Source organism: Xiphophorus maculatus, chromosome 16, assembly GCF_002775205.1.
Source record: "Xiphophorus maculatus strain JP 163 A chromosome 16, X_maculatus-5.0-male, whole genome shotgun sequence".
Classification (NCBI taxonomy): Eukaryota; Metazoa; Chordata; class Actinopteri; order Cyprinodontiformes; family Poeciliidae; genus Xiphophorus; species Xiphophorus maculatus.
Genome location: NC_036458.1, coordinates 9,783,997 through 9,810,675, shown reverse-complemented (window position 1 = coordinate 9,810,675; position 26,679 = coordinate 9,783,997). Strand labels below are relative to the sequence as shown.

General features: G+C 38.3%; 1 protein-coding gene across 6 annotated transcripts; it reads right to left on the bottom strand.

Moving 5' to 3' along the window:
* Positions 1–935: 935 nt before the first annotated feature.
* On the bottom strand, positions 936–26,679 carry LOC102235651 (bromodomain-containing protein 4-like). Of its 6 annotated transcripts, XM_023348791.1 has the most exons (20): positions 26,490–26,557; positions 25,593–25,676; positions 12,569–12,950; positions 11,645–11,782; positions 11,413–11,548; positions 10,982–11,322; positions 10,459–10,842; positions 10,238–10,366; positions 9,869–10,099; positions 9,548–9,774; positions 8,372–8,703; positions 8,198–8,293; positions 7,628–8,023; positions 5,356–6,144; positions 5,155–5,261; positions 4,913–5,063; positions 4,683–4,813; positions 4,388–4,590; positions 3,477–3,747; positions 936–3,384 (listed from the first exon to the last, which is right to left on the bottom strand). In XM_023348791.1, the coding sequence occupies exons 2-20, from the start codon at positions 25,616–25,618 to the stop codon at positions 3,316–3,318; spliced, it is 4,539 nt and encodes a 1,512-aa protein (XP_023204559.1). In that variant the 5' UTR covers positions 25,619–25,676; positions 26,490–26,557; the 3' UTR covers positions 936–3,315. The 6 variants fall into 6 exon arrangements, with proteins under 6 accessions (XP_023204559.1, XP_023204554.1, XP_023204556.1 ...); XM_023348786.1 differs by lacking the exon at positions 25,593–25,676 and having other exon boundaries at positions 26,490–26,679; XM_023348788.1 differs by lacking the exon at positions 25,593–25,676 and having other exon boundaries at positions 7,640–8,023; positions 26,490–26,679.

The following is a 26,679-nucleotide window of genomic DNA, read 5'->3' as shown; positions in this document are numbered from 1 at the left end:
TTCAGTCTAACACATTTTTTATGAATGTTATAAACTGATTTTTTATTATTATTATTTTTGAAACACATTAAGGAAGTGGTACTTTAACTTCTTACTAACGCATGCTTGTCTCTTCATATCTTGTAATTACCCGGAATAACCACAAGAGGGCAGTTTTGATCGCAAAAATAGCTGTCCGTAATTTTCATAAACATCTGGGGAAATGCTATCACTAATACTATCTAGCTATTAAAATCAACTAGAGGGGAGTATGAATTACAAATGCCTTTTTTGCCTAAAGATAAATCAGTAAGTGAGAAATTATTGTCTTATTATAACTTATAACTAATTGTTTTTCACCAATAAAGTTGCATTTTTCACTTGCTGTAAAAAGCAAATTTTTACAGCCAGATTTTCATTTTTTTTTGCGCCATACTTTTCATTTTCAGATAATGGACTAACATGTTCAAAGAGATGCTCAAAGCTTTGTATTTGGTTTTATAGCCTAACTCTGTTTCAACCTTGCCACGGCATCTTTGAGTTGTAGCTTGTAACCTGAGGCCTTTGCAGAACAACTGCAAAGATAAACTTATTTACAAATGAGTACCTTTGAAAAATATTGTATGACTACACTAGATTTTATCTAGGGTTGTCAAAGTAAAGCAGTCTGGCCACATTTTCTGAGTTTTATTTGTAAAAGCATGCGCAATTCAAGTATTCACTACCTGTCTGCGCTACGTTGTGTTGCTCCATCACATAACACCCAAATAAAACTCATATATGTCTGTGGTTGTAAAATGACAAAATATGTTGTATTGTGTATTAATATTACAAAGTGCTGCATTTTGGTTTATTTGTAGAAAGAGCCAACTTAAAATTGACCAGCTCTACAACTGAGAAGCAACATATTTCTTCACCTACAAATCAAGAGGGAGTTGCAACATTAAAACAGACACTTTCTCTGTTTTATTTTCTATAAAACAGATGAGTTTATTCAATGATCATTACATACGTATTCAGAGACCTCAAGAGACCACTCACATACCAAACAAAACTGAGGAAAATGTTATAACAACCCCCCAAAATAGAACAAATGCAACACAAAAATTAAAATACCTGAATAAAGCAAATTCTGGGCTGAGCTGCATTTCAGCACATTCTCTGTAGAACTCATGGCACATTATGTCCAACAGTTATCGTGGAAAACAAAAGGATAAAATGGAATGAAAGTATTTTTCTTAACACTTTTGAAACAGGTCTAATAATAACATTATATATTCATACATGGTGGCCTTGAAATAAAAAAAAAGAAAAGTGAATTAAGTACTAAACCTTTCCTGTTCATCTTTTTAGTCTTCATCAACAGAACGTTTATCTACATATCTGGGAACATGCCTCTTCGCATCACACAGTGGAAAAAAAAAACAAAACTCTCACATTCACGCAGTCGCTCAAATTTACACAATCAAACTTACAGACCAGACTGAAAACGCTAATGTGGAAACGCTGAAACACATCTAGCTAAAATCTGCTGAGAGAACAAAATGCAAAAGTAGTTGTCAGATGTTTACACTTAAAGATGCCCAGCTAAAACTAAATTTTAAAACCAGAATATTGACAACGGGTAAAATATAAAATGCTGTCTTTACCTTTTTTTTCTCTTTTTTTTTAAAAACACAAACTCTCCAAAAAAAATCTCCCTCCCGTTTTAAATATTAAACCTCCCACTCCTGATGTGCCACTTTCTAAGTCCCCTCAAAGTGTAATATAAGCCAACAAGAATTGCAATACAATACAGGCACTGGAGAAAAAAAAAACACTTTAAGAGACAAATAGAGAGGACAACATATGTTCAGATTTTAGCCCAGCTCCAAAATGTCTCCAGGAACAGAATTAGAACTTACATCCACTATTATCAAACAAGAACAAAGATAGAAATCCAAACCATTTTCAACTTTTTTTTTTTCTTGTTTTGACATTTCTGGTTGATCGTTTTTTTTTTTTTTAAACGCTGTCAAGAGTGCCTGTTGTGAATTGGAAGATGATCGAAAGCGGGAGCTTAGTCTGGTCCCATTAACAGTTTTTTACTAACTTGTTTTAACTGTTAGCTAGAAAAGATGAAATCGTTTCTTCTTCCTTAATTGCATCTTTCAAATGTTAAGCACTGATTTTAGTCACAACAGAATCCTCAAAGGCAACACAAGAGGCTTATCCAATCCAGTAGTGACTGTTGTGAACAGCCGAACATCAATATCTGATAGTAAAACAAATATAACGACACTTGCAGTGAAACCCAACTAAAGCGCAGAAACAACTGGCTCTTTAACTCTTCTGGTAGCTAGTTTTTGTAGTTTTTAAATGACAAATACAAGATGAAAATTGATCTTTTCTTTGATAAATACTCACTGGAGCTATGATAATGCATATATTCAGTTTTTTGCCCGCTATCTACCTACAATGCTTAGAGAAGTTATTTAACATAAAAGATATTGAGTTGTTTGGCATAGGTGGTGGAGTGTATTGGCGCAAGGAGAACCCAGGTGGAAAAGCAGACAGATCCAAAATAAACAGTTTTTGAAGCATAAGAAAATATTTTTTTACAGTAGATCCTAGATGATGGAAAAAAACATCTGCACGGCTTCTGGTTTTTGTCTGTAAGTGTTATTGGTTTGTCCATGTGTGCAGGCCATACAACATACTTATCTATTTAGGAAAGAGATGTAAGGCAAACTGTACCTTCTCTGCTGAGAAATATACATGATTTACAGTATGGAAGTTGCTCCCACCCCTTCCCCACCAAATATAAAAAAAGAAAAACAAAAACAGTTCACTAATGACAAAATAAACAACAAAAAAGACAAATTTCTTCACGATTTTAGACATCTGGCAGTTTCAAAATACTTCTGCGCAGTCTGTCAGTAATTCAGAGCATTTTCACCATCTCCAGGATTGGGATGTCTTTACTCCTGCAGTATTGTTGTGCCAACACACAGTGAGAATCAAGTCTGACAAAGGCAACTGTGCCAAAAAAAAAAAGGGTTCCTTTTTTTCTCCACAACTAGAGATCAGGCAAGCAATGCTAGATTCCAAGAAAATGACATCCAAAACAATAAGAGTCCCCTCCATGTGTTCAGCCAATGGGGCCAAAGTGAGCCGTAACCACTTGTCCAGCCAGCGTTTGTTTTCAGTCTCAACAGGGCTGGTTGTGTATGCATTAAGTCTGTGGAGCGGTCTGCGCTGCATTGTTGCCATGATTTTATTCAAGAGGATGCTTGAGGCATTCATTCGCTTTTTTCTTCTCCTTCTTTTGCAGTTCATTCTGCTGTCCTCGTTTTCTCAAAACAAGTTCTCCTCAAAGATAGCCATTAAGTCACTTTGAAAATTCATATCAATAGTTGCTGCCATCTGTAGAAAGAAAAGAAGAACTCAGCATTTCAAATCAGCATTTTTTTTCTTCTTTTGCATGTGATGTAGAGAGTAAACGAGTGTTGGCTTACCACCTCCCTCCTCCGCCTCTCCTGTTCCCTTCGGCGTGCTAGTTCCCTCTGTTGATCTAGTGAGTTCTGTGTGGAGGGCTGAGGCGGAGTGGCGGGTTGAGGAGACTGCTGGATGGCAGCCGGCTGGGATTCCTGCTGCACCTGCACCTGCTGCACCTGCTGCGGTTGTTGTTGAGAAGGGGCTTGGATGTGCTGCGGCTCGAGGCGGCCACGAGGCTCCTCATGCACTCTTCTGGGAGGAGGCTCGATGACGTCCTCTTCATCCCGCCCTCTGTAAGGCGTTCAGACAAGGAATTTGCAATCAACAGATGCATAAAAGATGAATAAATGCCATTAAATGCACATCTTGTTTGAAGTTTCATGTCTTATTGGGGGAGAAAAAGTGTTCCACGTCTTTTAAAATAAGTTTTTTAAAGTTTTTTTATAATAAAAAAAATCTTAAAGCACAAATATTAGTGTTGCCATAAAGCAGAATGTCTATGATAACACCACAGCATCTGAATAAACTCTTTTGTTGCATTTATTTTCCTCTAGAAGTCTGGATCATTTGTGTCATTTTAGATCATAAGATAAAGATAAACTCAATCTCACCAAAAACAAAAAAATTGCCTTCACATGAACATTTTTAATAACTTGTCAGTAGATTTTTTTATTGTTTACTGATGAGCAGTAATAAAGTATTATAAATCTCCCCTAAAACATTTCGACAGCAACTTTTTTGTGCAATAACAATCTTGCTGATGGCAATTAAGAAATGTTCTTAATTGCGATCAGCAATTAAGAACTGGTCTTTGTGGGCTCAATCGGTTTTCTTTCATAAACTTTCTGAGCGTAATTTACAGATTAGTTTTCACATCCACCCACCAGGTGATTCACCAGGTGAATCTGCCTTGTGTGTTTTCTTGTTTTACCGTTGCTTGTCCTGCTCTTTACGCAGCCGGTCTTTCTCCGCCTCTGCCTGGGCTTTCAGGGCCTTCTCCCTCTCCTCTTTCTCCCGGGCCGCACGGCGGAACTGCTCGAAGCTGTCACTTGATGACTTCACAGCAGATTGTGTTGTAGACGTTGACTTTTGTGCCAGGCTTGCCCATGAGCCCATGTTTTTGAATTTCACGTCCTGAGAACGTAAACATGGAGACTTATTAGCAGTGCTGCTCAAGGCAAATATTCAGATTTACAACAAGTCCAGAAACGGATCCTCTTACCCACCTGTACCTTTTTGGGAGCTACAGAGGTCTTGGGCTCCTGCTTGAATTTCTCCTTTTCCTGCAGGATGGGAGGTGGCCCGCTGGGCTCAGAGGAACGGATGACGGGCCGTGAACTATCCACAGATTTTAAATCTGCCCAAGACATTCATACGAGCTTTGTCAGCATCTCAGGCCGTGCATTATTTCAAGCGTTTTTCATACAGAGTAAAATAAAAAGTGTGGAGTTCTCACTCTGTTGACTCTGGCCGGTCTGACTGGGCTTGATTTCTGGATGTTTGTGATGCTCTGCTCTCATCGCAGAGTTAAACTGCTCTCCTCTCATCACTGGTGACGGAGGAAGTTTTTCCTCTTTAACCACAACTTGGCTTCCAGAGGCCCTCTGCTGCATGACGAAAGAATGATCCAAGGTCAGTGCTCCTGGCGTTTGCACCCATCTATAGAAAGACTTTGTCTGGTCTCTGTAAACGTCTTACCTTTTTGGGCTGCATGTTGTGAGGTGGGGATGGGTGAGAGACGGGAGGAAACTGGGGGATTTGTGGGGAATGCATCATGAGAGGAGATGGGTTATCTCTTATGTGGCCTGTCAAGGAAGCAACAGATATGATAACCAAGCAGTTTTGGCATTTAGAAACAGCTAATAGTTGGGTTTTTTTGCATCGTTTTCTCACACCTACCAGTATTGTATGGGTCAGGTTTGGATGACCGAGGGGAGGGCTGCTCCTGCTGCTGCTGGATAATCTGCTGTGGTTTGTTGGAGGGCATTGAGATGTTGTGTTGCGACGCCTGGGACTGACCAGCGAGTCCCGGACCCTGCTGGTAGTTCAGTTGATGCTGCTGCGCTTGCTGCTGTTGGTGTTGAGCGTTTTGCAGGTGGCGGGCCTGGTGTAGGGTAATCTGAGGGGGTGGGGCCTGATGTGATGCAGTGGGCTGGGCTTGAGAGGGAACAGAAAGCTGTGGAGGAGGCAGCGAAGTCTGTGCGGAGAGCTGCGACTGTCCCTGCATTGTCGCTGTCTGCAGGAGAGAAGTCTGTCCCAGCTGCTGCAGCTGCTGCTGCGGCTGCTGCCGAACCGGCGCCTGGTGCGACTGCATGGATTGCTGCGGCTGACGGGCCGGCTGGAACTGCTGTAGGAATAACTGCACTTGGTTCATAGGTGTAGTTGACCCCGGCTCTTCGTCGTCTTCCAACAGCATCTGGGGAGGCTGGGAAGATAGCAAACCTTGAGGGGTGAGGGTGGGGGGTGACATGGGCCTTTGGTGCAGGGTTTGGTGAGTGTGGAGGATCTGAGGGGGGAGCTGATGCTGCGGAGGGGGGGCCGGCTGAAGCTGCGGCTGCTGCTGTGGAGCTGGCTGCTGCTGCTGAGGTGGTGCTGGCTGCTGCTGCTGCTGCTGGGGCGGTTTTGGATGAAGAGGCGCTGCTTTGTGACTCGGCCGTGACGGCTGCTGAGGCATCGAACTGTGTAGAGCTGGGGTTGAACAAAAGATTCACATAGTTAACAAGAAGCAAACCCCCCCCCCCCCCCCCCCCCCCAGAAAAAAAACAGAATCAATTGTTCAAACATCACAGTAAATATGTTATCCATGAATAATTCACTTTAATCCGATTTGAAATTATCCTTATCAAAGTGTCTTTAATGTGCTTGAATTTTGATTTATTTATGTTTGTAAATCATCCTGAAGAATCCAAGTTAGCAAAACATAAGTTATTGTACAACAATATATTTTAAAAGCTATTAAAATCATTTTTTCTCTATATATATTGTTGTGAAATTGTGTATTTCCCCTTACAGATTTCATCTGTTCTTGTTTCTATTGTCAAATTTTACTAATCATTGAAACAATTTTAATATCAGTCAAGGTAACCCGAGTAAATACAAAAAAAGTGTTTTCAAATCATGATTTTATTCATCAGGGAAAAATAAAATATCCAAATAAACCTGGTTCTCTGAAAAAGTTATTGCCTCCCTTTATAAAGTCATAAATTAACTGCAATAAAATTTAATTTTTCAGAAAGAAAAACTCAATTTCACAAGCCAATGATCATCATGGAAAAGTTTGGACAGTCTGAAAAGTGTTACAAAGCCATTTTGAAAACTTTGGCCAGCAAACTGAAATGAGGCAAAACTGGAGAGAACATGCAGGAGTGGAAGAGACCAATCAACCAAAGTTACTTCAAGAGCAACCAGACTATTTAACCAGGACAAAAAAAAAACCCACAGCAACATCTGAGGCTGGAGCTTCATGTTCACAGATGAAAAAAATTAAACATACAAAGAAAAGAACACTGTGGCCATAGAGAAACAAGGAATTGACAGTTAAAAAAAATATTTGATTGCCTCAAAAGGTTGAAAAGGTGTCCTCCTTTCTGTTCCTGACCCATTTCATTATATTTTTTTTTGTATGATTCTGTTGAACCACAACTCAAAGGCAATGTCTGATTTTCACTGGTTAGTTTTCAGTCATTGTTTCTTTAGAAGGACTTTTGTCAGTTTACAGTTATTTCAGTGACCATTGTGGGTTTTTTCAGTCATAAACCGAAGGATAACAACAATTTTGCATGAGTAAATATACTTTACAATAGGCTCCGTAGATAGAAAATAAAATTAGAATGAAGTCAATGTATACACAATATACTATCTGCAGGTTTGTGTCTGACAGACTTTCGGTTAAAAAAAATCATCAACCAGGCACAAGATGGAGTAGAATTACTTCAAAACAAGATTATTAAATAGAAACAATAATGTCTAGTATTTTCTCAAATCTCTGTCTTCTTGCCCTCAATGCTATCATGATATTTAAAACATTTACATACGTATTCATCTGCACTATTTATCCAGACATGCAGTGCACATATAACCTTATGTGAACCGGAGAGATGCTGGAGATGGCACTCTCACACTTGTAATAACAAAAAAAATAAAAATAGAGCAATAAAATCAAAGTACCTACATGCATCCTTACCTGGAGACGGGAGGACCGGATGCTGGTTGAGGAATGGGTGCGTTTCAGGGGACACTGATCCAGCAGAATGAGCGTTTATATGCGGAGGTGGAGGGGAAGAGTTGCCAGTGTGGTGGGGCATATGCATGATCGGCTGGCTGAACGGAGGCAGAGGCTCGTAGCTTTCTAGCAAGTGGGACGACTCCAGAGCAGCGACGGGTGGAGGAGGCATAAAGCCTGCAGGAGACGGTTGGTGGTGCTGCTGCTGCTTCATCTGACTGCTGGCCTGAGAGACAACAGCTTGGGACTGAAACCCAGTCTGAGCAGAGCCCGTCTGGACATGGGGATGCATCTTCTTCCCCTCTTTCACAGATTGGCTCTTCTTCTTCGGCTGCTTTATCATTCCTGGGGGAAAAAAAAGAAGTTTAATCTCTCTTTCTGTTTGATCTGTTTTAGTACTATGCAGGACTTTGGTTAAACACACATTCTTTTAAATGTGCTTTGTAGAAAAAAACAGGGATTTTCTACAGAAAGGTGTGGTATCGTGGGAACTTAAAAAGGCAATTCAGCAGAACCCACCTGATCCCTCAGCTTCACTGTCTGAGCTTGAGCCACTGCTTTCAGAAGAAGATATTGTCTTTTTGGAGGGAGCCACTGACTCAACGGTTTTCTCAGCTACAAAAACAACTTTGTGTTAATTACTTTTGTGGATGCAACACCAAAATATAAATCTATTCACACACAGCATCTTACGTGGAACCCGTTTCTTTTTCTTGAGGCAGGATGACACATATCTCTCCAGTTCACGTAGAGTTGAAGGCTTCAGTGTCTCAAAGTCGATCTCAATCTCATCAGGATTCGAGTTTTTGAGTGAGGGTTCCCTCGACTGAATGATATGTACTACACGGCCAAGCTTGTCACCAGGAAGCTTGTTAATGTCCAGGCTTAGCTGCCTCTTCTCTTCGTAAGTCATGGGCTTGCATTTCTCCCCTGGGACCGGTGGTCCAGTTGTTCCAAGATCGTCCTCCAGGTTGGGAACATGCTGCAGACTGGGTGGGTGACTATTTTTTAATACCTCCTTTTTACTATAGGGGGAAACAAAACAAAAAGAGTTTACCAGAGCAGAAATTTACTTTTCACTAACCTAAAAGTGCACATAATTTTTTTTCTGTTAAAAATAGGCAATGCTTGTTTACTATGTTGAAAACAGCAGAAAATGCTGTATAAATTCACACAGATGCATAAACAGGAACTGTTGGACAAACTGAAATTTTGTATAAAACACGATGATGCATCATGACCTAAGCTGCTTGAAGGACGATACAGCTGAAGTAATTCATTCACAGAAATCAGTAAGTTAAATAAAATACAATCAGCTTCAGTATGTTTTGAGTTTTAATGTGGCTCTATGATGCATAAATATACAGTTAGTTCTGGAAAAAAAATTTAGTGTCCACTGCATTGAACCCCACCGAAAACCTCATGGTTATTCCACCAAATATTGATTTCTGAACTCTTCCTGAGTTAAAACATTAGTGTTGTTTCTAAATGAATATGAATTTGTTTTCTTTGCATTATTTAAAGCGCTGAAAGCTTTAAATAATGCTTTCTGAAAGCGCTGCATCTTTTTTGTTATTTTGACCATTTCCCATGTTCCGCAAATTAACACAAAATTTTTGCTTGGAATATCAGAGACATGTTGTTAGTAGTTCATAGAATAAAAGAACAATGTTCATTTTACTCAAACATATACCTATAAAAAGTAAAATCAGTGAAACGGTTAATTTTAAGTGGCCTCCTAATTTTTTCCAGAGATGTATATATAAAACAATAATAAAAACATGATGAGATTTACAGCAGAAGGCAAGAGAGGAAAGAAAAATCAAAGTGGACAAAAGTGGTTTTGGTCTTAAACATTGATAAATCTACCTGGGTTTCTTCTTAGTAACTACATCTTTGTTATTGTTTGTGGTCTTAGTTTTCTTGGGCAGCTGTGGAACAGGTGGGGGGTCCTGGATCTCATCTACATGGCTTGGAATGCTGCCTTTCTTCTTATGCTTATCTTTTTTCTTCTCTTTCTTCTCCTTCTCTTTTCTCTTTGGTTTGCTGGGTTGTGGTTGCGACAGGGCAGCCAGCTGCTCGTGGACAGCCTTCAGCTGTTTGTGGAAAAAAGGAACCATTTTTAAACAAAGTTTTACAAGAGCTGAGTAACAGCTCTGCCTTCGTCTGGAGTTTCCTTTGATCACTGACCTGCTCCTGGAGCTCTGCTAACCGCTGAGCTCTTTCCTCTTCAGAGTCATCAGTGGAAGACTCAGACTCAGAGGATGAGTCACTGGAGCTGTCTGAAGATGTGTGAATGTGTGCCAAATGGGGTTGGGGCTTCACCGGGGCAGGATGGTGAAGTGTAGGAGTTTGGGCAGAAACCACTGGCTTGCTCTCAGGTTCGTCTGGCATCTTGGCAAAGCGCATCTCAAACACGTCCTATAAAATCAAATGAATCATATAGGAAATAACCATGTAGCTTGCATACTAAAAACAACAGAAATGATTAAATTAATCAAGAATGTATTAAAATTATATCATTCCTCCACTCAACAAACACTGATAACCTTTATGTACCTGCAGCTTTCGTGCCATGGATACTACTTCGTGGTCTGGTGGGTTATATTTGTAGCAGTTGGAAAACATTAACCTTACATCAGCAGCAAACTCCTGGGGATCTCGGTATTGCTTTGTTTCCAATTTGGCCTAGCAAATGTATCAAGGATTTTACTTGGCATGTCACAAAATGCACTCGTCATATTTTGGAGATTTTTTTTACAATCATGCATTTAACAAACCTTGATGGTACTGAGGTCCATTGGATGTTTGATGATGTCGTGATAGTCGTGTAGTCCCAGTGCATCCACATCAACGGGTTTATAAAATGGCCAGGCGTAAGCAGCGTGTTTCTTGGATAGCATATCTCTAACTAGACCAGCGCAGTAACCTAGCTGATCCTGTGGTTTGGGGCTAAGACCTCCACTTGGTCCACTGAGACCGGTTACCATACCTAAGTGATGCTGAGAGTCCGGAGCCTCCTTCTTTAACAGTTTCGGTGGTCGGCTACTCTCTCTTCTGGGTAACGTCTTCCCAGATTTAGATTCTGCAGGTGAAGACTCACTCAGCTGGTCATTTGCTGTTGGTGTTGTAGTGTCCGCTTTCCTTTTTTGGCTCTTTTTTTGCTGATGTGGAAAAAAAAAAAGAAGAGAAAATCAGATACTCAGACTTCAAAACCAAATATTTATGGCACACTCTAAACAAACATTTGTAACAAATGTGCTAAGCAAAGCAAATGTATTTCTCTTCATTCATCAAACTTACTTTGGTCATAGTTATAGGGCTCTGCAGCATAGGGGCAGTGTTCTGAATCGGTACTGGGGGAAGAGAGGTCTGAGTGGGGAGAGGCACAGAAGTCATGATAGGAACTTGAGGAACACAGTCTGGCTGAACCATGGTGTATGGCGCTCCGAGCTGTGGCGCAAGGCTGGGTAACGTCTGGGGCACAAGGGAGGGCAGAGCCTGGATTGAAGGATGTGGAGGTAGCACAGATGGGGCCTGCATTGGTCCTAGAGACTGCGGAGCTGCTGGAAGGTTTGACAGGCCACGCGTTTGTGGAGTCGTGGATGACGAATCAATGATGGTGCCTGGTTTCAAGTTTAAACCTTGGTGACAGAACAAGGCGTTTGAATTGTTATTCTGTTTCGTAGAAGATTGCTCATTAGGAGCAAGGTATAAGCAAGCAAATCACATACCACCTTCTCTCCGGCCTCGGCCACGTCCCTTTCCTGTCATGACCGGGATCTCTATTTCTTCTTGAGGCATCTCTGCAACTTTTTGAAGGAAAGCCTTCTCTAGAGCTTCAGCCATTAAAACTATGTCATCGCCAGGCTATTGAACAGGAAAAACATCCTCAGCAAAAGTGGAAAGACATCAGAAACATTTGTATTTCATAGCAACCATGGCTCTTGTGTGCAACTATGTTACCTTGTTGTATATATAGCAGTTGGTAAACATCGTGTTGAAGTCCTGAATACATTCTTGGGCATTCCAGTAGTAGCTATTCTCAAGTCTTTTTTTGATTGTTCCCATGTCCATAGGTGTTTTAATTATAGAGTAGTAATCCTAGAAAAAATTTTGAAAAATGTGAGAACAACAATTTCTTAAGTTGCAACATTATGTAATTGATATGCTAAGGCTATTATAACATTTCCACCAAAACTTGTAGCATCTACATGTCACAAACTAAACTGATTTAATTTATCATTTATTTACAAATTACTGATTCAACTTATTTTGGATTTTTACACCAAATCTGGGGTAGCAAATATAAGTTATTTCAACATAAATTTCCCAGAGCGCTGACCAAAACCAGTCCTTGAATTGCTGAACTCTGTGCCACTAAGCAGCATTAGATTTTCTATATTTATGAGTGAACATGATTAGCTCATGACCAGATTCTCACACTTCCTAAAAAGTGATGGTAATCTCCGAAATAAACAAATGACACATTACATAATCAACAAACGTGGTTTGAATCGGATATGAACCTAACCTGTTTGTCTTTTTAAATGCCTTGAGATTACTTGATGTGCATTGGGATTGTATTCCTTGAAAGTCTTAAGGAAGATTAATATTTCAAATAATACTATTTTATAGTAGTAATTATATAATTTTACTTACAGAAACAGTGCACAGATGTTCTTAAATGGGACGATAAAAGCACTAGCCAATTCCCTCAAGTTGAATGAATAAAATGCATTTTTTCTGACATAAATCTTGCTAATAATCCCCTAATGGAAAATTTTAAGCAACCTAATGATGAAGATATGAGGGACTTAAAAATGTGCTTTAACAGTTGTTTCTTTACTTGTTATGGTTATGCAACAAAAAAGAGCAGGTTGTACTCACAGGCAGGTTAAGTTTAATGGCATCCACTGGTGAATGAAAAGGCCAGGCATACTGGTGCTTCCATAGGGATTTTACCACAACTTTTAGTAGGTACTGCAGCTGGTTGGTCTGGCGTTTCGGCCTGCTAGGACTGAAGAACTCTGGGGCTGGGGGATTGCCCGTTTGCTGAGCCTGCCCCTGGCTGCTGCCCGACATCTGCGCAGTATCCAGGCCGTCTCCCATTCTGACAGGGTTAGGCGTGGGCTCAGGTCCCAGAACGGGAGCTGGAGCAAGAGTAGGGGCAGGAGTAGTGGTGCTGGCAGAACACCAGTTCAGTCTTGGCCCCGGCACAGACTCCACTGACAGAGTACCACTGATCCCATTGCACTCCTCACTGGAATCTCTGGAAAAAATAAAGCGTTGAACTGTCATTAATATGTTACAGCCATCAAAATACTCAAAGATATAGCACAGACTTCAATAAATATTTTTTTCCTAAAGTAAACAAAGGACAACTGATACAACTGAAACAAAGAGGTTTTACACTGCCAGCAACAGAGTTATAAGAGACAGTCAATAACAGATATGTACCTAAAGGTGTACCAAATATAAAAGCCACAACTCTTACCTAAAACTTTGATTAATTCAGTAAAGCGAGTAAAGATAATTTTTTTTTGTTATTTTATCCATGTAAAGATTCAGTTAACCTTTCACTGAAAAGCAAACTGATAAAAATAAGAACAGATACATCCCTGTTTTCACCGAAAATCTTTAGCACAAGTTGATGAAATTATAGATATGATCAGGAAATTTGGGTCAAAACAAACACTGGCTAACATCTTTAAGAAACCATCTTTGTTCCTGTTATCTTGGAAAGCACTGATGAGCTGCTTTACTTCTTATTGCTCTTTTTCTTTTTCCTGGACCAAACAGATATGTAAGAATTTATTATTGTTAAAAAAATTACCCATTGTACACCTAACACAAATTAAATGGCAACTTTGAAAATGGCCTAATGCATAATGAAAATCCAATAAATCAAAGGCCCTTTAAGATCATCCTTTCAATTCATGATTTGCATATGTTCTTTACATGTTTCAATCAGCTGATGCATCCCAACCTGGCACTGGGGTGTGTATATCTGTGTGCGTGGGTTGAAATCACAGAGCACATAAGATGTAATGATAAGATGGGATTACAGAACGAATGTGGCTTACATATATGACACAAAGTGAAGAAAGCCGCATCAGCAAGCAACTGCAAACAAATCAATGCAAGCAAATTTAATTAAAATCTCAAATTTTAATTGCAGTTGTCAAGAGATTCCCCTCACTTGACCGATTAATAAGATAAATCAAATATGTACATTCAAACTACACCAGTTAACCCACTGGCAAAGTGTAACAACACAACTAAAACTAATCAGTCAAGAGGTTCACTTCCTCATGCTTCCGGTCTTATGTTTTTCTCAAACCTAAAAAAAGCTGTTGACCTTTGACCGGGGCATAGATCACTGTCGGCTACTGTGGAATGTTTTCTGAGGAGACAGGAAGGTGGCTTGAGTATTAGGGTGGGGGTGAAGACCTCACACCGGGAAATCTGGTTTTACATGCGTCTTCAGAATACATGCCTAACTTGAAAGGAGGCAACAACTGCCGTCTGTAAAAACAAACCATTAATCGTCCATGTGAAGATATAAGGTTTAAATTCAGGCAAAACTGTAGATCTGCAGATTTCACTAAGAATCACAATGATGGCCTGTGTTTTATCTAGAAGCAGAGATATAAATAATTAATTGGGCAATGGTAACAATACACCACTCTGCTTATTCACGCCGATACCCACACTTTTTGTCAGTTAACAAGCTATTGATTTTACTGAGGCTTTCATTCCTTGCTTTACTTGCACTGGAATATATTTTTAGTCTTTAGAATAGAGACCAAAAGTGAAACGCAAAATTTGCACATTTCTTCTAATAAAAAAACAGCAGAAATGAACAATACATCTGCATCAACATTAGTATTGGCTAATGTTAATCATTTTTTCACATATTGGTATCCAATAACTAAAAGTGGGCTGATGTTAACAAACAACGTTTAGTTTCTTCCTGCTGCCATTTGTGTTTATGGAAGATGGAAAGGAGGATGTAAACCATATGGCGTTTGTTTGGTCATGTGACAATTAGTGATACAATGCAGGATTGCAGGGAATTAAACTAAAGCAGAGAAACGTCGTCAACATTGTGGATGTTTTTTTCACTGTGTCTAAAGGGTAGCAAAATATATAAAAGATCAGTAAATATTATCAGCCAAAACAGCAAAAATATTGGATAATAACAAAGAAATTTTTATATTTTTGCAGCCCCAAAAAGATATAATTTGGAAGAACAATGGCAAAACTGTTCAAAACCATAAGATGTAGAGGTAAGAATCCTAAGGCATTTCAAGTCAGAAGGCTAATGTGATCATAAATTGATTAATGATTTAGCATATTGGTCCCTAAGACACACATTTAAGCCTTCTCCACACTCAAACAATCTCTGAGATTCCGAAAAGAACCAGATACTTTAACAAATAACAGGGAAATAAATGTCAAAAAAACATAAGATAACAGAATACATAAAAGAAAATCTGCACTACCAGCTCTGAAAACAAAAATGCTTATGAACTTACAACAATCTGAAGTAATGAACAACCAAACATTGAGCTCAAGATCTTTTCTTTAATCTTAAACGAACAGAAATACTAATAAAAATCACAAAAGTCCTTTTTGGAGGTCTGTCTTTTCTTGCTAAATACATTAATGATTGATTATATTGATTGATAAAAGTAATAAAACTAATTGATATATCCTTCCTCTTTGTTGAATTATTTGCTGGTTTATTTTAACCAGATCTGTGCTAAAAATTTAAACCACAAAACAGAAATGCAAAACAAACACTTCTCATTAATTTGCACCTTTAAGGTTCTTTAAATGGCAAAAAACATAATCTTTGGTGAAACTGTAGTTGTTTAGGTTATTGGCTCTACGTAGCGACTGTTTTAAAGTGCTAAATTTATGAAAAATCTCTGGTTCTGTTCTCTAACACTTGACATTTTTTATAGAAGCAAACGGCTACTGTCTGTTTGCTGAGCTCAAGAGGGTTCAATGAATTTTAATATCTTTGAGCTTCTGCTACTTAACCAAGATTATTTTTGTGTCTCTAAAATCACATCAGACATCTGCAAGTTACGTAAAGGAGCACTTGGTTTGGACAGACTTTAGGAACTACTCAGGAATTAGTTTTTATTCAAAATAAACCATGACTAATGTTTTCTCTATGATCATTTCAAGGAATTTGTGGGCACATACTGTTCTAAAACAGTTGGAAACAATATAATAAATAATATTGAGACATTGCCATTAATGAGTCTATTTTATGTTTTAAAGCAATGATATATAAATCACAGTATATCAAAATATGACCTTAGAGATGAAGCGCAAATCTGCGCTTCATCAACTTTTTCCAAATAAGGTAAAACCTGTAAAATGCTAGAAACACTCAGGGTTTCAAACACTAAAACAAAGGAAGACAGAACCTGATGTTAGCCAAATCATCGTTTAAGACTGAACAAAGACAGCCAAATGGACAGAACAGTCAACTTTATTGTTAAGTTATTCTAAACAGATTCATAATACAAATGCCAAAACTATCAACACAGATGTTATTTCAACACATCATTAAGATTTGTTTAATAATTATGTATAATTTTAACGGATTCTTATTTTTCATTTCATACAAGATATTGCCTAAGAGGGCAGAAAAAGTGTAAAGCATAACCTACGTATGTATGACATAACACATGAATCTAAGGGATGGGCACAGAATCAATGAGTAAGAAATGTGATGTTAGTCATAAGCCAACTGATGACAATCTTTTTTTATTCAAAATCATAAAAGGAAAGAGTGGTATGAAGAAAGGAAATGAAATATAAAGAAATGTATTAGTACGCACTAGGGATGCAAACAGTGAATCAACTTGCAATTAACTGTTGCTTGATGGTTTATTAAATTAAAATTGTTTCCTTTGGAACAAATTTTTCTAATGCAGTCTGCCATGCACTAAGGCAGACTGCATGGCAGCCTTACCCCAAATTACATATGTGCTACAAAGGTGAGGATAAAATGACAGAAAAAAAGAGTGGGTGAGGGCATAAAGCAGAAAACATTTTAACATGATTGAAAAAATCATAGTGCCAATAAGCATGATTGAATTTGAGGGTTAATGCACTTTATGGAACGAAGTTTTAAAACTCCTTTAAGAACCACGGTAACTGCCTGCTTAAAGGAGCTAAAATAAAAAGGTATGGTTCAGCATAGTATGAAAAATTATCCTTCATCAATTAATCGATTGATCTTATCGATCGACTAACAACTCTAGCTCAACTGAATCAATAACTTGCATCCCTATTACCTACTCATTATTTTTCACAAACAATTACACTTTGGCTTTATCTGACATTAAATACACTATGTACTAGAGGCCTGGTCATGTCAAAAAATATGTAGTGCAATCTGTATAGACCACGTTTATTTTTAGACGCAATGCCACTTTGGTGTGGTTTCTACAAGGAAGAAAAGAGCACAAGATGTTTATTAGGCAACAGAATTGGTTATTTTTTTTGCCAAATATTATTTTGACCAGTCAAGGACACCTAATTTTTTGTTCTTTAAAATCATTTTCAAGAGGGCCTGAAGGAAAATAAGTGTTGCTCATGTTTTGTCTAATACTCCAAAAAACTTTGGTTGGTGGACTGTTACTTAATAGGAGTGATATATCATCAAATCGGAGCTGCACAGTGGCACAGTTGGTAGCACTGTTGTCTTGCAAGAAGGTCCTGGGTTCAAGTCTCAGCCTGGGGTCTTTTTGCATGGAGTTTCTATGTCCAGCCTGTGCATGCGTAGGTTCTCTCTGGGCATTCTGGCTTCCTCCCACAGTCTAAAAACATGACTATTCGGTAAATTTGTCTCTCTAAATTCTCCTTAGGTGTGAATGTATGTGAATGGTTGCTTGCCTTGTCCTGTTTGTCTCTGTGTTGCCTTACGATGAACTGGTGACCTGTCCAGGCTGTACCCCCCCCCTCACCCATTGACTGCTGTAAATAGGCACCAGCCCCCTAGATAATGGATATATGGCATCATCAAATCCACTAGTGATTGACATTGATTGATTTCCTGTGTCTCTGATCCTGATGGATCAAACCGGTTTACACAAGAGTCACATTCAACCAACGCACACACATTTATACACTGATACGCAAATCAGTAGGCAACTTGGGGTTAAGTACATCAACATGTGACAGGAGGAAGCTGAAATCAAACCTACAACCTTCCGATCACAAGGCAACTACTCTACATACAGAGCCACATTTGAATCAGGTGTCCTGGAGTAAGGATACATCTAAAGACCCTTGTCCACAGGTGTGGCTTTGACCAGTTCTGCCCCAGTCTTCCCAAGCCCAATTTGTCTCTATTATTAGATCCTCCTCTGTTTATCCCCACTTCAAGGATAATACAAGACAGGACAAGCAATTAGACTGACAACAGACTGCAAATGTTAATTGGCCCAGCCTTCATTAAATGAACAAAGGGCAGACCTTACAAACTCCAAATAACAGCTCATCCACCACAGTGGACCGGCAGGCATGGCGTCTGCTGTTGAGTGTGGAGAAATGTAACCATAGGCAGCGCCAGAAACACACAATTTAACCTTTGAAGCAGAATGACTGCGATTTTGCAGCTCTGCAAGAAGCACATATCTTGGAAGAACTGATACAAAATAAAGAAGCGAGACACAGTGCAGGACTGGTCAGTGTTTTGTCAAAGCTATAGTTTTTCATTGGCTGGTGTAAAACACCTGAACAACCTTACATGAGTTTGCCTATGTGCATGTTATTATTTGACTGCGTATTGCTTTTCAATAAAGTCTGTGTATATATTATTTGCCTGCATAATCTAAGTCCAAAGGTTGCACATGTTGAAAAAATTAAGCACCACAATGTAAATAGATCTGCACATATAGCAAACTAATCAGTTAATCACAACCGTTTTCATTAAGTTTCAGCCAGCAAAAAATTTCTAGAAGACAAAGTGAAGTATCAAGGTTTATTAGAGTCAGCCTTGATAACATCCAGATGGAGGATGGAGATGTAACATCATTTTAAGCTTTATTTTAATTAGTTGACACTGTTTGTCTTTAAGACAAATCGAATATCTGGGTTTGTTTGAGCCCATCTAAACCTCAACCTCAAGTTCTCTGTTGCTGAGTGTTGCTGCAAATGGCAATCATCCAATTGGAGCAACAGCCAAAGCTCACGGCCTGGCTATGTTTCCACGTTCCTGCCCATATTTACGCCCAAAATATTAGGGCGCAGACTGCAGTGGAGACACTCCCAGCTTGGCTAGAACTGATCCAGACTTTAAGGACCAGGGTTGAGGACTACTGGTCTAAAATGTATGGAAATTGTTACTATGGGAAGAAAACTGAAAGGTAGCTACTTCTGGCATCACAGAGGTGTTTAAAATTGACAGAGAGCACAAAGGGTGGAAGGTAATATACTTAATTTTCTTCAGAGCCATGTTGACTGTTTCTTCAGGTTGCACAACAGGAATTTGAGCCAGATGCCACAATTATCCACCTTCTAGGCTATAATTATTGTAATTGCAAAACTGTAATATGAGATGGTAAAGATAGTTCAAAATGTGAACAGTCATTGTGTCTTTTTAAAAAATAAAATAAAATCATGTTTAACTGCAGAGTTATCTAATACATTCATCCCTGCCTCACATACAATTTGAGGTCATCTCTGGTTCTACTATAAAAAAATCATGGCGGATCTCAACGGCTAGGCCGCAAAAGGCTTTTATTACAAAAAAAACCCTACAAATTTTCTTTGTAGTAAAGAGATATGCTGGAACTCAGCTTGATTTTATCTGTATAAATACAGTCTCATAACCTAATTTTACAGTACTTTATGACTGCTCATTTTACCATTAAAATTGAGCTCATTGCTCAATTTTCAAATGGCTTCAAATGGAGCAATTAAGTGCTCCATTTAGGAGCTTTAATAAATTAGTGACCAGAAATCAGCCACAAAATATTTTATATGTGCGTTTACTTGTATGATTCCACTTTTGGTTGCAAATTGATACCTTTTTCTGTTACTTTAGGTCATGATCAGCCTGCGCATGAATGCAATTATTTTCCTCTATGCCATGTTTCACACAAATATAATTTTATCTAACATTAGGTCTTTTGTTAGTGTAAAGTTACAAACTTAAAAGAAGTTCCCCTTGTGTTGGCTACTAGCGTTCACTAAATGCGTCAATCCATGAGGTCACACACCAACTCAAATAGGCAACACATGAGTCATGAAACTAACAGGAAGAGACAAGAATCAAGCTCCCTCTTTATAGTTAAACTTCCAGCTGTTTAGGATAAGCAAGTTGAACCATTTCAGGAAGCAGGGGATATTCCTAATACTAATATGCACAAGGCCATGCTTTAAACCCACGCACCACCACCCAGGTTTTAAGCTTTTGACTTAAAGTTTTGATGATGCTGTTCTCAACACAACACTGAAGATCTACTTCAAATTGGGCCAGTTTTTTTAAGTACATAAAAAAAAACACCCTGTACTAACTCTACATTTTATCTTCTCTTGTTATTCAATTGTTTCATTAGCAAATAAATTATGACTATTACATATCTTAAAGGTTTGTTGGTGAGTGTCACCACGAAACATTACCTTTTCACAGAGACTGAATGAGCAATTTTTTCCAGAAGGGCATCCAATTGTTGAAAATCCAGCAAATCATTCGACTTGGAGTGCATCTTGTAATCCATTTATCAATTCCACCAAACAGAAACAGAAACCAAAGAGGCCACATATGAATTGGAAAGAAGTTATTTTTTCTTTTTGGTTATTCCAAAACCATTCATTCCTCTGGCTCAGTTATGTGTTCTAAAATCCCACAAGACATGGTGAGTAATCCTGAATGTAGACCAGGAAGAGTTTAAGAGTGGTTGTTCCAGGAAAGAAGCCAGTCTGGAAAGAGTATGTCCAGGCAGGAAGGAGAGGCTGTTGGAAACCTACAGCCAGCAGGCTCTGTTAGCTGTGTGAACCGGTCCTCTCTCTACCCCATCCCCCTCTCAGCAGTACAACAGCCCAGTTGCCACAGGCTCTTCGCTCCATTGTGTGTCCTCTCTGGGGCCTCCCCAAAAAAGTGAAAACAAGCAACAAGCAAGAGGTGTACAAAGACGATAGGACCAGAAAGAGAGTTCTAATAAGATCCTGGGTTCGCACTTTATTCCTTTACCTCTCGTTCACCCTCTCTCTCGCACTGCTAGACCAGCATGCAGTTACTCAACAGTAAAAATGGCTCTACCTCTTCCTCATTCAGCAAGCCTCTGCCCACACAGCCCTCCCTCTCTCCTACGCTCTTGCTCATTCCACCCCTCCCCTCTGTCCCCATCAATAGCTTGAGTTTCTTCCTCTCTCTCATTCTGAGTTACACCTTCAACACCCCACCCCCTTCTTGTTTTTTTTCTCTGTCCATTTCAATAGGCCCCACCCCCAGACACACTTCGCTTTAAATTATATTGTTTATAACTTCCACTTCCAAATTAAGGAAGCCCTTTTCTGAACTCCAACCTTTCTATATCAACCATTCATATTATGTCTGAGTTATTCCAATGCAAAAATATCCATTTATAATAACTACAGAAAAAAAAAAAACAAAGTTCATTCTGTAATAATCATTAGTGATGAGGTATGCTGTAGTTATAGATCTAAATTTCACATCTGCAAAATAATGTGCAACAAACGATAGATTTTATTTTTTCAAACCACTTTGAACCACTCAGAAAAGTAGAAAAACAAACAAAAAAAAAAACACAAATAAGACCTATGCTCTTTTATAGATATTTTATTTAAGAGAGCAATCAATGTCAGCTCTTACATTATTTTTATATCCATTCTCAGCTCCTATATACAAGTTTAATAATTTCATTATTTGTAACATATTCCAGTCTATTACATTATTAATAGCTCCTGCTGAAATAAAGTATGTACCATGCGTTTTTCTTCCAACAATGAATATCACTTCTGGAGCAAATAAAAGGGCATACTATTTATTACACAAATCAACTAGCCAGTGCTTCGAATCAAACAGTATACCTGAGCGGCTTTGGCATGTAAAAACAATATAAAAAAAAACAACACATTTTCTTTTCCATTGATCAAAACTAAAAACATTTTTATTAAAGCACAAGGCAAACTGCATGTTCTCAGATACACATTGCTTTGTATAAAAGCATTGTGGTAAGAACCCCCTTGAAAACGAGATGCTACATCTCAAGGGGTTGTCGTCGAAGTAAATTAACAAAAATAAATAAATAAAATAACAGACAGAGGGGGAAAATGACAGGATTTGTGGAGTTTATTATGCTTTGCATAATGGGAATAACTGCATCTTTTCTATATTTTCTGCAGCACAGCAATTTCTGATTTACTGTGATTTCTCATGTCCATGTGGATCAATGATTCTCTTGTATGAGCTCAAAAATAAAATAAGAGCACCTGCAATGTAGAATTGGGCAAACTCATAAAAATACTGCTTTCCGAACTTGAGCCTCAATTCAAGTTTGTGATCAAGGTATTTTTAAATAATCAGTATTAAAATCACTTAAAGTAACAGCCTCAAGCTTTCTGAAAGGACTGAGGCAACGGGTGGGGCCAAGTCAACCCGCCTCTGTTACTCCTCTTAAGACTCCAAGCTCTGTAGTGACACCTTCCAGTACGATCGACTTATGTAACAATTAGCTTTGTGGCTTGTGCGTTTGATGTTGCAATGAAAAACTGTAATGAGACAGCCATGAAATTAAGGGTGAAAACACACTTACCACTCTTTATTAAATAAAATATCCCAGCTGTACTCTACTTTCTAAATATTTGACTTATGTGGTTAAGCATTATGAGTTTATTAAGGAACAGTAAAAATATATTCTCTGTAGCATAGTAAGTGAATATAGTCTTTAATGAAAATTACAGAAACACTAATCCCTGGACATTTTAACACTTTACATATACTTTGGTAATTACTGGATGTTATTGAGGCCCCAGTACTATCATTTTTAAACTCTAAAATGAAAGTGAACAAATTTATGTAAATAAGCCACAACCCAAACACAGAGAGATAATTGTTTAAGTATTACCAATAGTTTTGTGCATATTTTTAAATTTCCTGTCAACTTATAACACTTTTAGACAAAAAAAACAAACAAAAAAAACACAGTGGTTTACTGCCCTACCACCTCTACCACGACACTTAGCAGGTTTTCTGGGGTAAACCCTGGACTTTATAAAGATGTAATGTAGAACTGGCAGATGTACTAGTGAGAAATGCTGAACTCATTAACTTGTGGATAAGGTCAGTAGTTTGTTTAGTTAAAATGCACAACCTCTCGTTGCCCAGAGATTTTGCAAATAATTTTTACTGTATTTTGTATTTTATTTTTCTGTAGTATTTAATCAGTTTTTGTCAAACTAACAGGTGGGGATTGATGTTACTTCAGTCACAGCCATCTTCATGGTGATTGAATCAAATACTGAATTGACAAAAAGCTACAAACGTAAGAGCGAAGCTAAAAAAAAAGTAGTGGGGTATCAGTCAGCATCCAATCTATACAACAACTGGAGTAGAGGAAGATTCTCTAGTGACTGGAGGAATTTCTACAATTATTGAACTTCATGGTATGGTAAGATATGGTAGATATTTTAAAAACTTTACATTAAACTCAGCTTTTTTATGTAGTCCCTGAATATCATGCTATTCTGAAAATCCAGCTTTGAACTGATGTAAATTTATCTGGAAAGCAAAAACTCCCATGTTGATATATAGTTATTTTAAATAAAATCATATATTTAAAATGCACTCACAACACTCCGTACAACATAAATGCAATCAAATCATTCTAGCAATTCATGCTTGACTTTTTAGATAAATCAAAGTATTTGTGAACCTTTAGTAATCCACAACTTTCTACATTCACAGAAATAATTTCACATTTTAAAACAACGGAATCTGTGACAGCTAAATCCGGACGTAAGCTTACTTGTCCTGACACACAAGTAATGATAATGGAGAAGGAGGTTAAAAAATATTCAAAGACAAGGGGTTGAACAAAAGAGAAGAATGCTTATGAGAAGACACAAGAATCTGAGCAATCAGGATTTAGTGGAGAAAAAATGATGAAAGACACCTATGTGCATGTTGCAGAGGTATCTGCTGGCAAATAGTGGTTCCACACAGTATTAACATAAGCGGTGCCAATATACTTAAGTAAAAAATAAATCTTAATGTGTGATATTTTCCACTCATTGATAAACAGTGCTTGAGCAAAAGAATGGCTTTTCCTTAATTTTTTATAGTGAAATTATCATACTGCAATAAAAGATGGCCTTATTGAACCTAATATAAGGCTTTTTCACATCTTTGCAATCAGTGAACTTGACAGCAGAAAGTACAGTAACGATTTCAGAAGGTATGGAGAAATCGAAATCAAAACTCTCAAGAAAATATGCAGCTGATTTTGTCACATCTGCTGCAAATCTTTCATACTCTTTACACTGCAGTGGCTCCGTTGTCAAAATAATAGAGCTAGCTGAACAACATAGAAGAAATGTCATAGTATCAAATTAAACTGGGGCATATTTAAGGGATGAAACATTTTCTCAGTTTTAGTACAATGTAAGTTGTCTGCTCATCTTTTGATTTGATAGGCACTGAATTTGAATAGTATATAGCCACAGAGATGCACAATTACTGCAAGAAATGTAGTGGACAATGAAACCTTCTTCAGATTTTAAACACAAAATCTGAATATACATTAAGAAAAACTGATATTGTGATGAATTCTGTGATGACAATATTTTCATATTTTTGTCACCATTTTCCTTCATCACGTCTTACCACTTCTGGTGTGCTTTCACATCATGGCAACTAAAAATACACATCGACTGTGGGCATCGAGTGCATTGACAGTTTCTCTACCAGATGGGAAACATTATTGGCAGGCAGAACACTTGAAAATATAACATGTTTTCAGCAACCACAATAAAAATAGTCTTTTGCAATTGTGATATTGCAGACATTGATGTTGCTGACAACACAATCTCAAAATTAATTTACATTTAGATTCAAACCTCTGTGATAAACAGGGTCTATTCTATCGACAATAATGGTTAGCGTGAGGCTTGCAAATACTATCAGCAGCAGAGTTCAAAAGAAAAAATAAAGGGCAAGGGGACTGTATACTGTGTATAAACAATACAGTTCAATAGAGAAGCTGAATAACATTTTGAGTAATAAACTAATATCAGTCATTCATTTTGAAGGATAATAAAAAAACACAGCCCAAGATTATGTCACGGTAACAAATAAATGAAATAAGAGGCTACAAATACAGGGCATGAAAAAAACAACAATTGATTAAAAGGAAAGCAAAAGCTTCTTGACATTCTACCAACTTGCTTTTTTGTGTAATTGATCGAGCTTGTGTTTACAGTTCTAAAATGTGAAGGCTTAATTTTACCAAGAAAAATCTAATGTGGTTAATGTGACTAATAACTACATTCTTAGTCACATTAATAATGTGACTAGGAAATGATTCAGTGCAAAACTTGGTCTAAGCTGTCTAAAGCACTGATTGCTAAGAAACTGCTTGCTGTCTTAATTCATTACTTTTATTTACATGAGACGAGATGTACAGAGTAACACCTTCCATACCTGATTGATAACTTCTAAACTCAACTATAGCTTTACAACATTCAAATGGCAATACAAGCCTCAGTACCACATAATACAATAGAGTAAAGTTTACAGTAAGCATAATGGTAGAGTCTTCAACAACTTCTGCAGCTTGTACCTTCAGGCAAGAAATGAGCTTTGTACTGGCATGTGACTGTAGGTGAGCTACTGGCTATTATAAAATCGTATACTTACACATTTTGGTATGTCAACTGTACCATCCATTATCTTTACAAAAACAGAAACACTCGTTTCAGGTTAGAAAATCATGTAGATCTCCTGCGGGAGGAAAACGAAAGCTATAACTGGCCACAACAAGACTAGTCTTAAAGCCAATAAGGAAAACCTATTCCTTTGTGTTTGTCTCAGTAATCTTAATAGTTTGACCAAAATCACAGGTGTTTGAGATGCTGGAAATCATTAGACTGATTCAAAGCGACAAATTATAAGATAATAACTGCTACCAAGCGACCACCGTCGAAGAGCCAGGTCCCAAATGTTAGGCCATAGGGCATAGACTACTGCTCGGGTTTCGTAATAGACACCAATGCCATCCATAGTAAAACAGAAAAACAACGATAGCATCCGCGTTTAATGCTTTGGCGTCCAACATTTCAGACAAATATATAGCGTGTTAGCTAATTGAACAATTAGATGTATTCTTAGCCAAAGGGTTCGTCTGAGTGTGCGCCACCATCACCGTGACGGCGTCACCGTCTCCCATAACACAAGACAGTCGATGGGAAAACAAGCGTTAGGCTCCTCTAGACAGTACTCGCACAGACATTCGTTGGGCGAATTGAAGAGTAATTGTCACTATCCGTGGGTGAAACAGGCAATAGGTGTCAGGCAGATGAACGTTTTAGGTGCGGTTATTGTGTCTTTTGACAGACAACTGCAAAACTAGCTTTAGCTAGCAAGCTAGCTACTCAGAACAGGCCGCCGAGCAAGAGAACGGTATCTGTGGGCGCCGGGCATCTTTACTGCCGGCGAGGCATTGACATCACTGTTACCGCATCTCTTGCCCTCTATTTGCTCGGATTCCTGAAGCATAATGACTGGCAAAACAGTGTTGTAAACAACGGCATTTACCTGTGTTTCTCAGGTTGCCAGGGCGCGCGGGACCTTTCTCTCCGAGGATCCTGAACACCTCTCGTTATGGATGACGTCACGCGTAAAAGTCCTTGCTCGAGGACGTAAAGACTGTGTGCTGCACACTGGAAATAAACTTTGCTGTTAATGTTTGTTTTTTTTTTTTTACAAAAAATGGGCATGAACACGA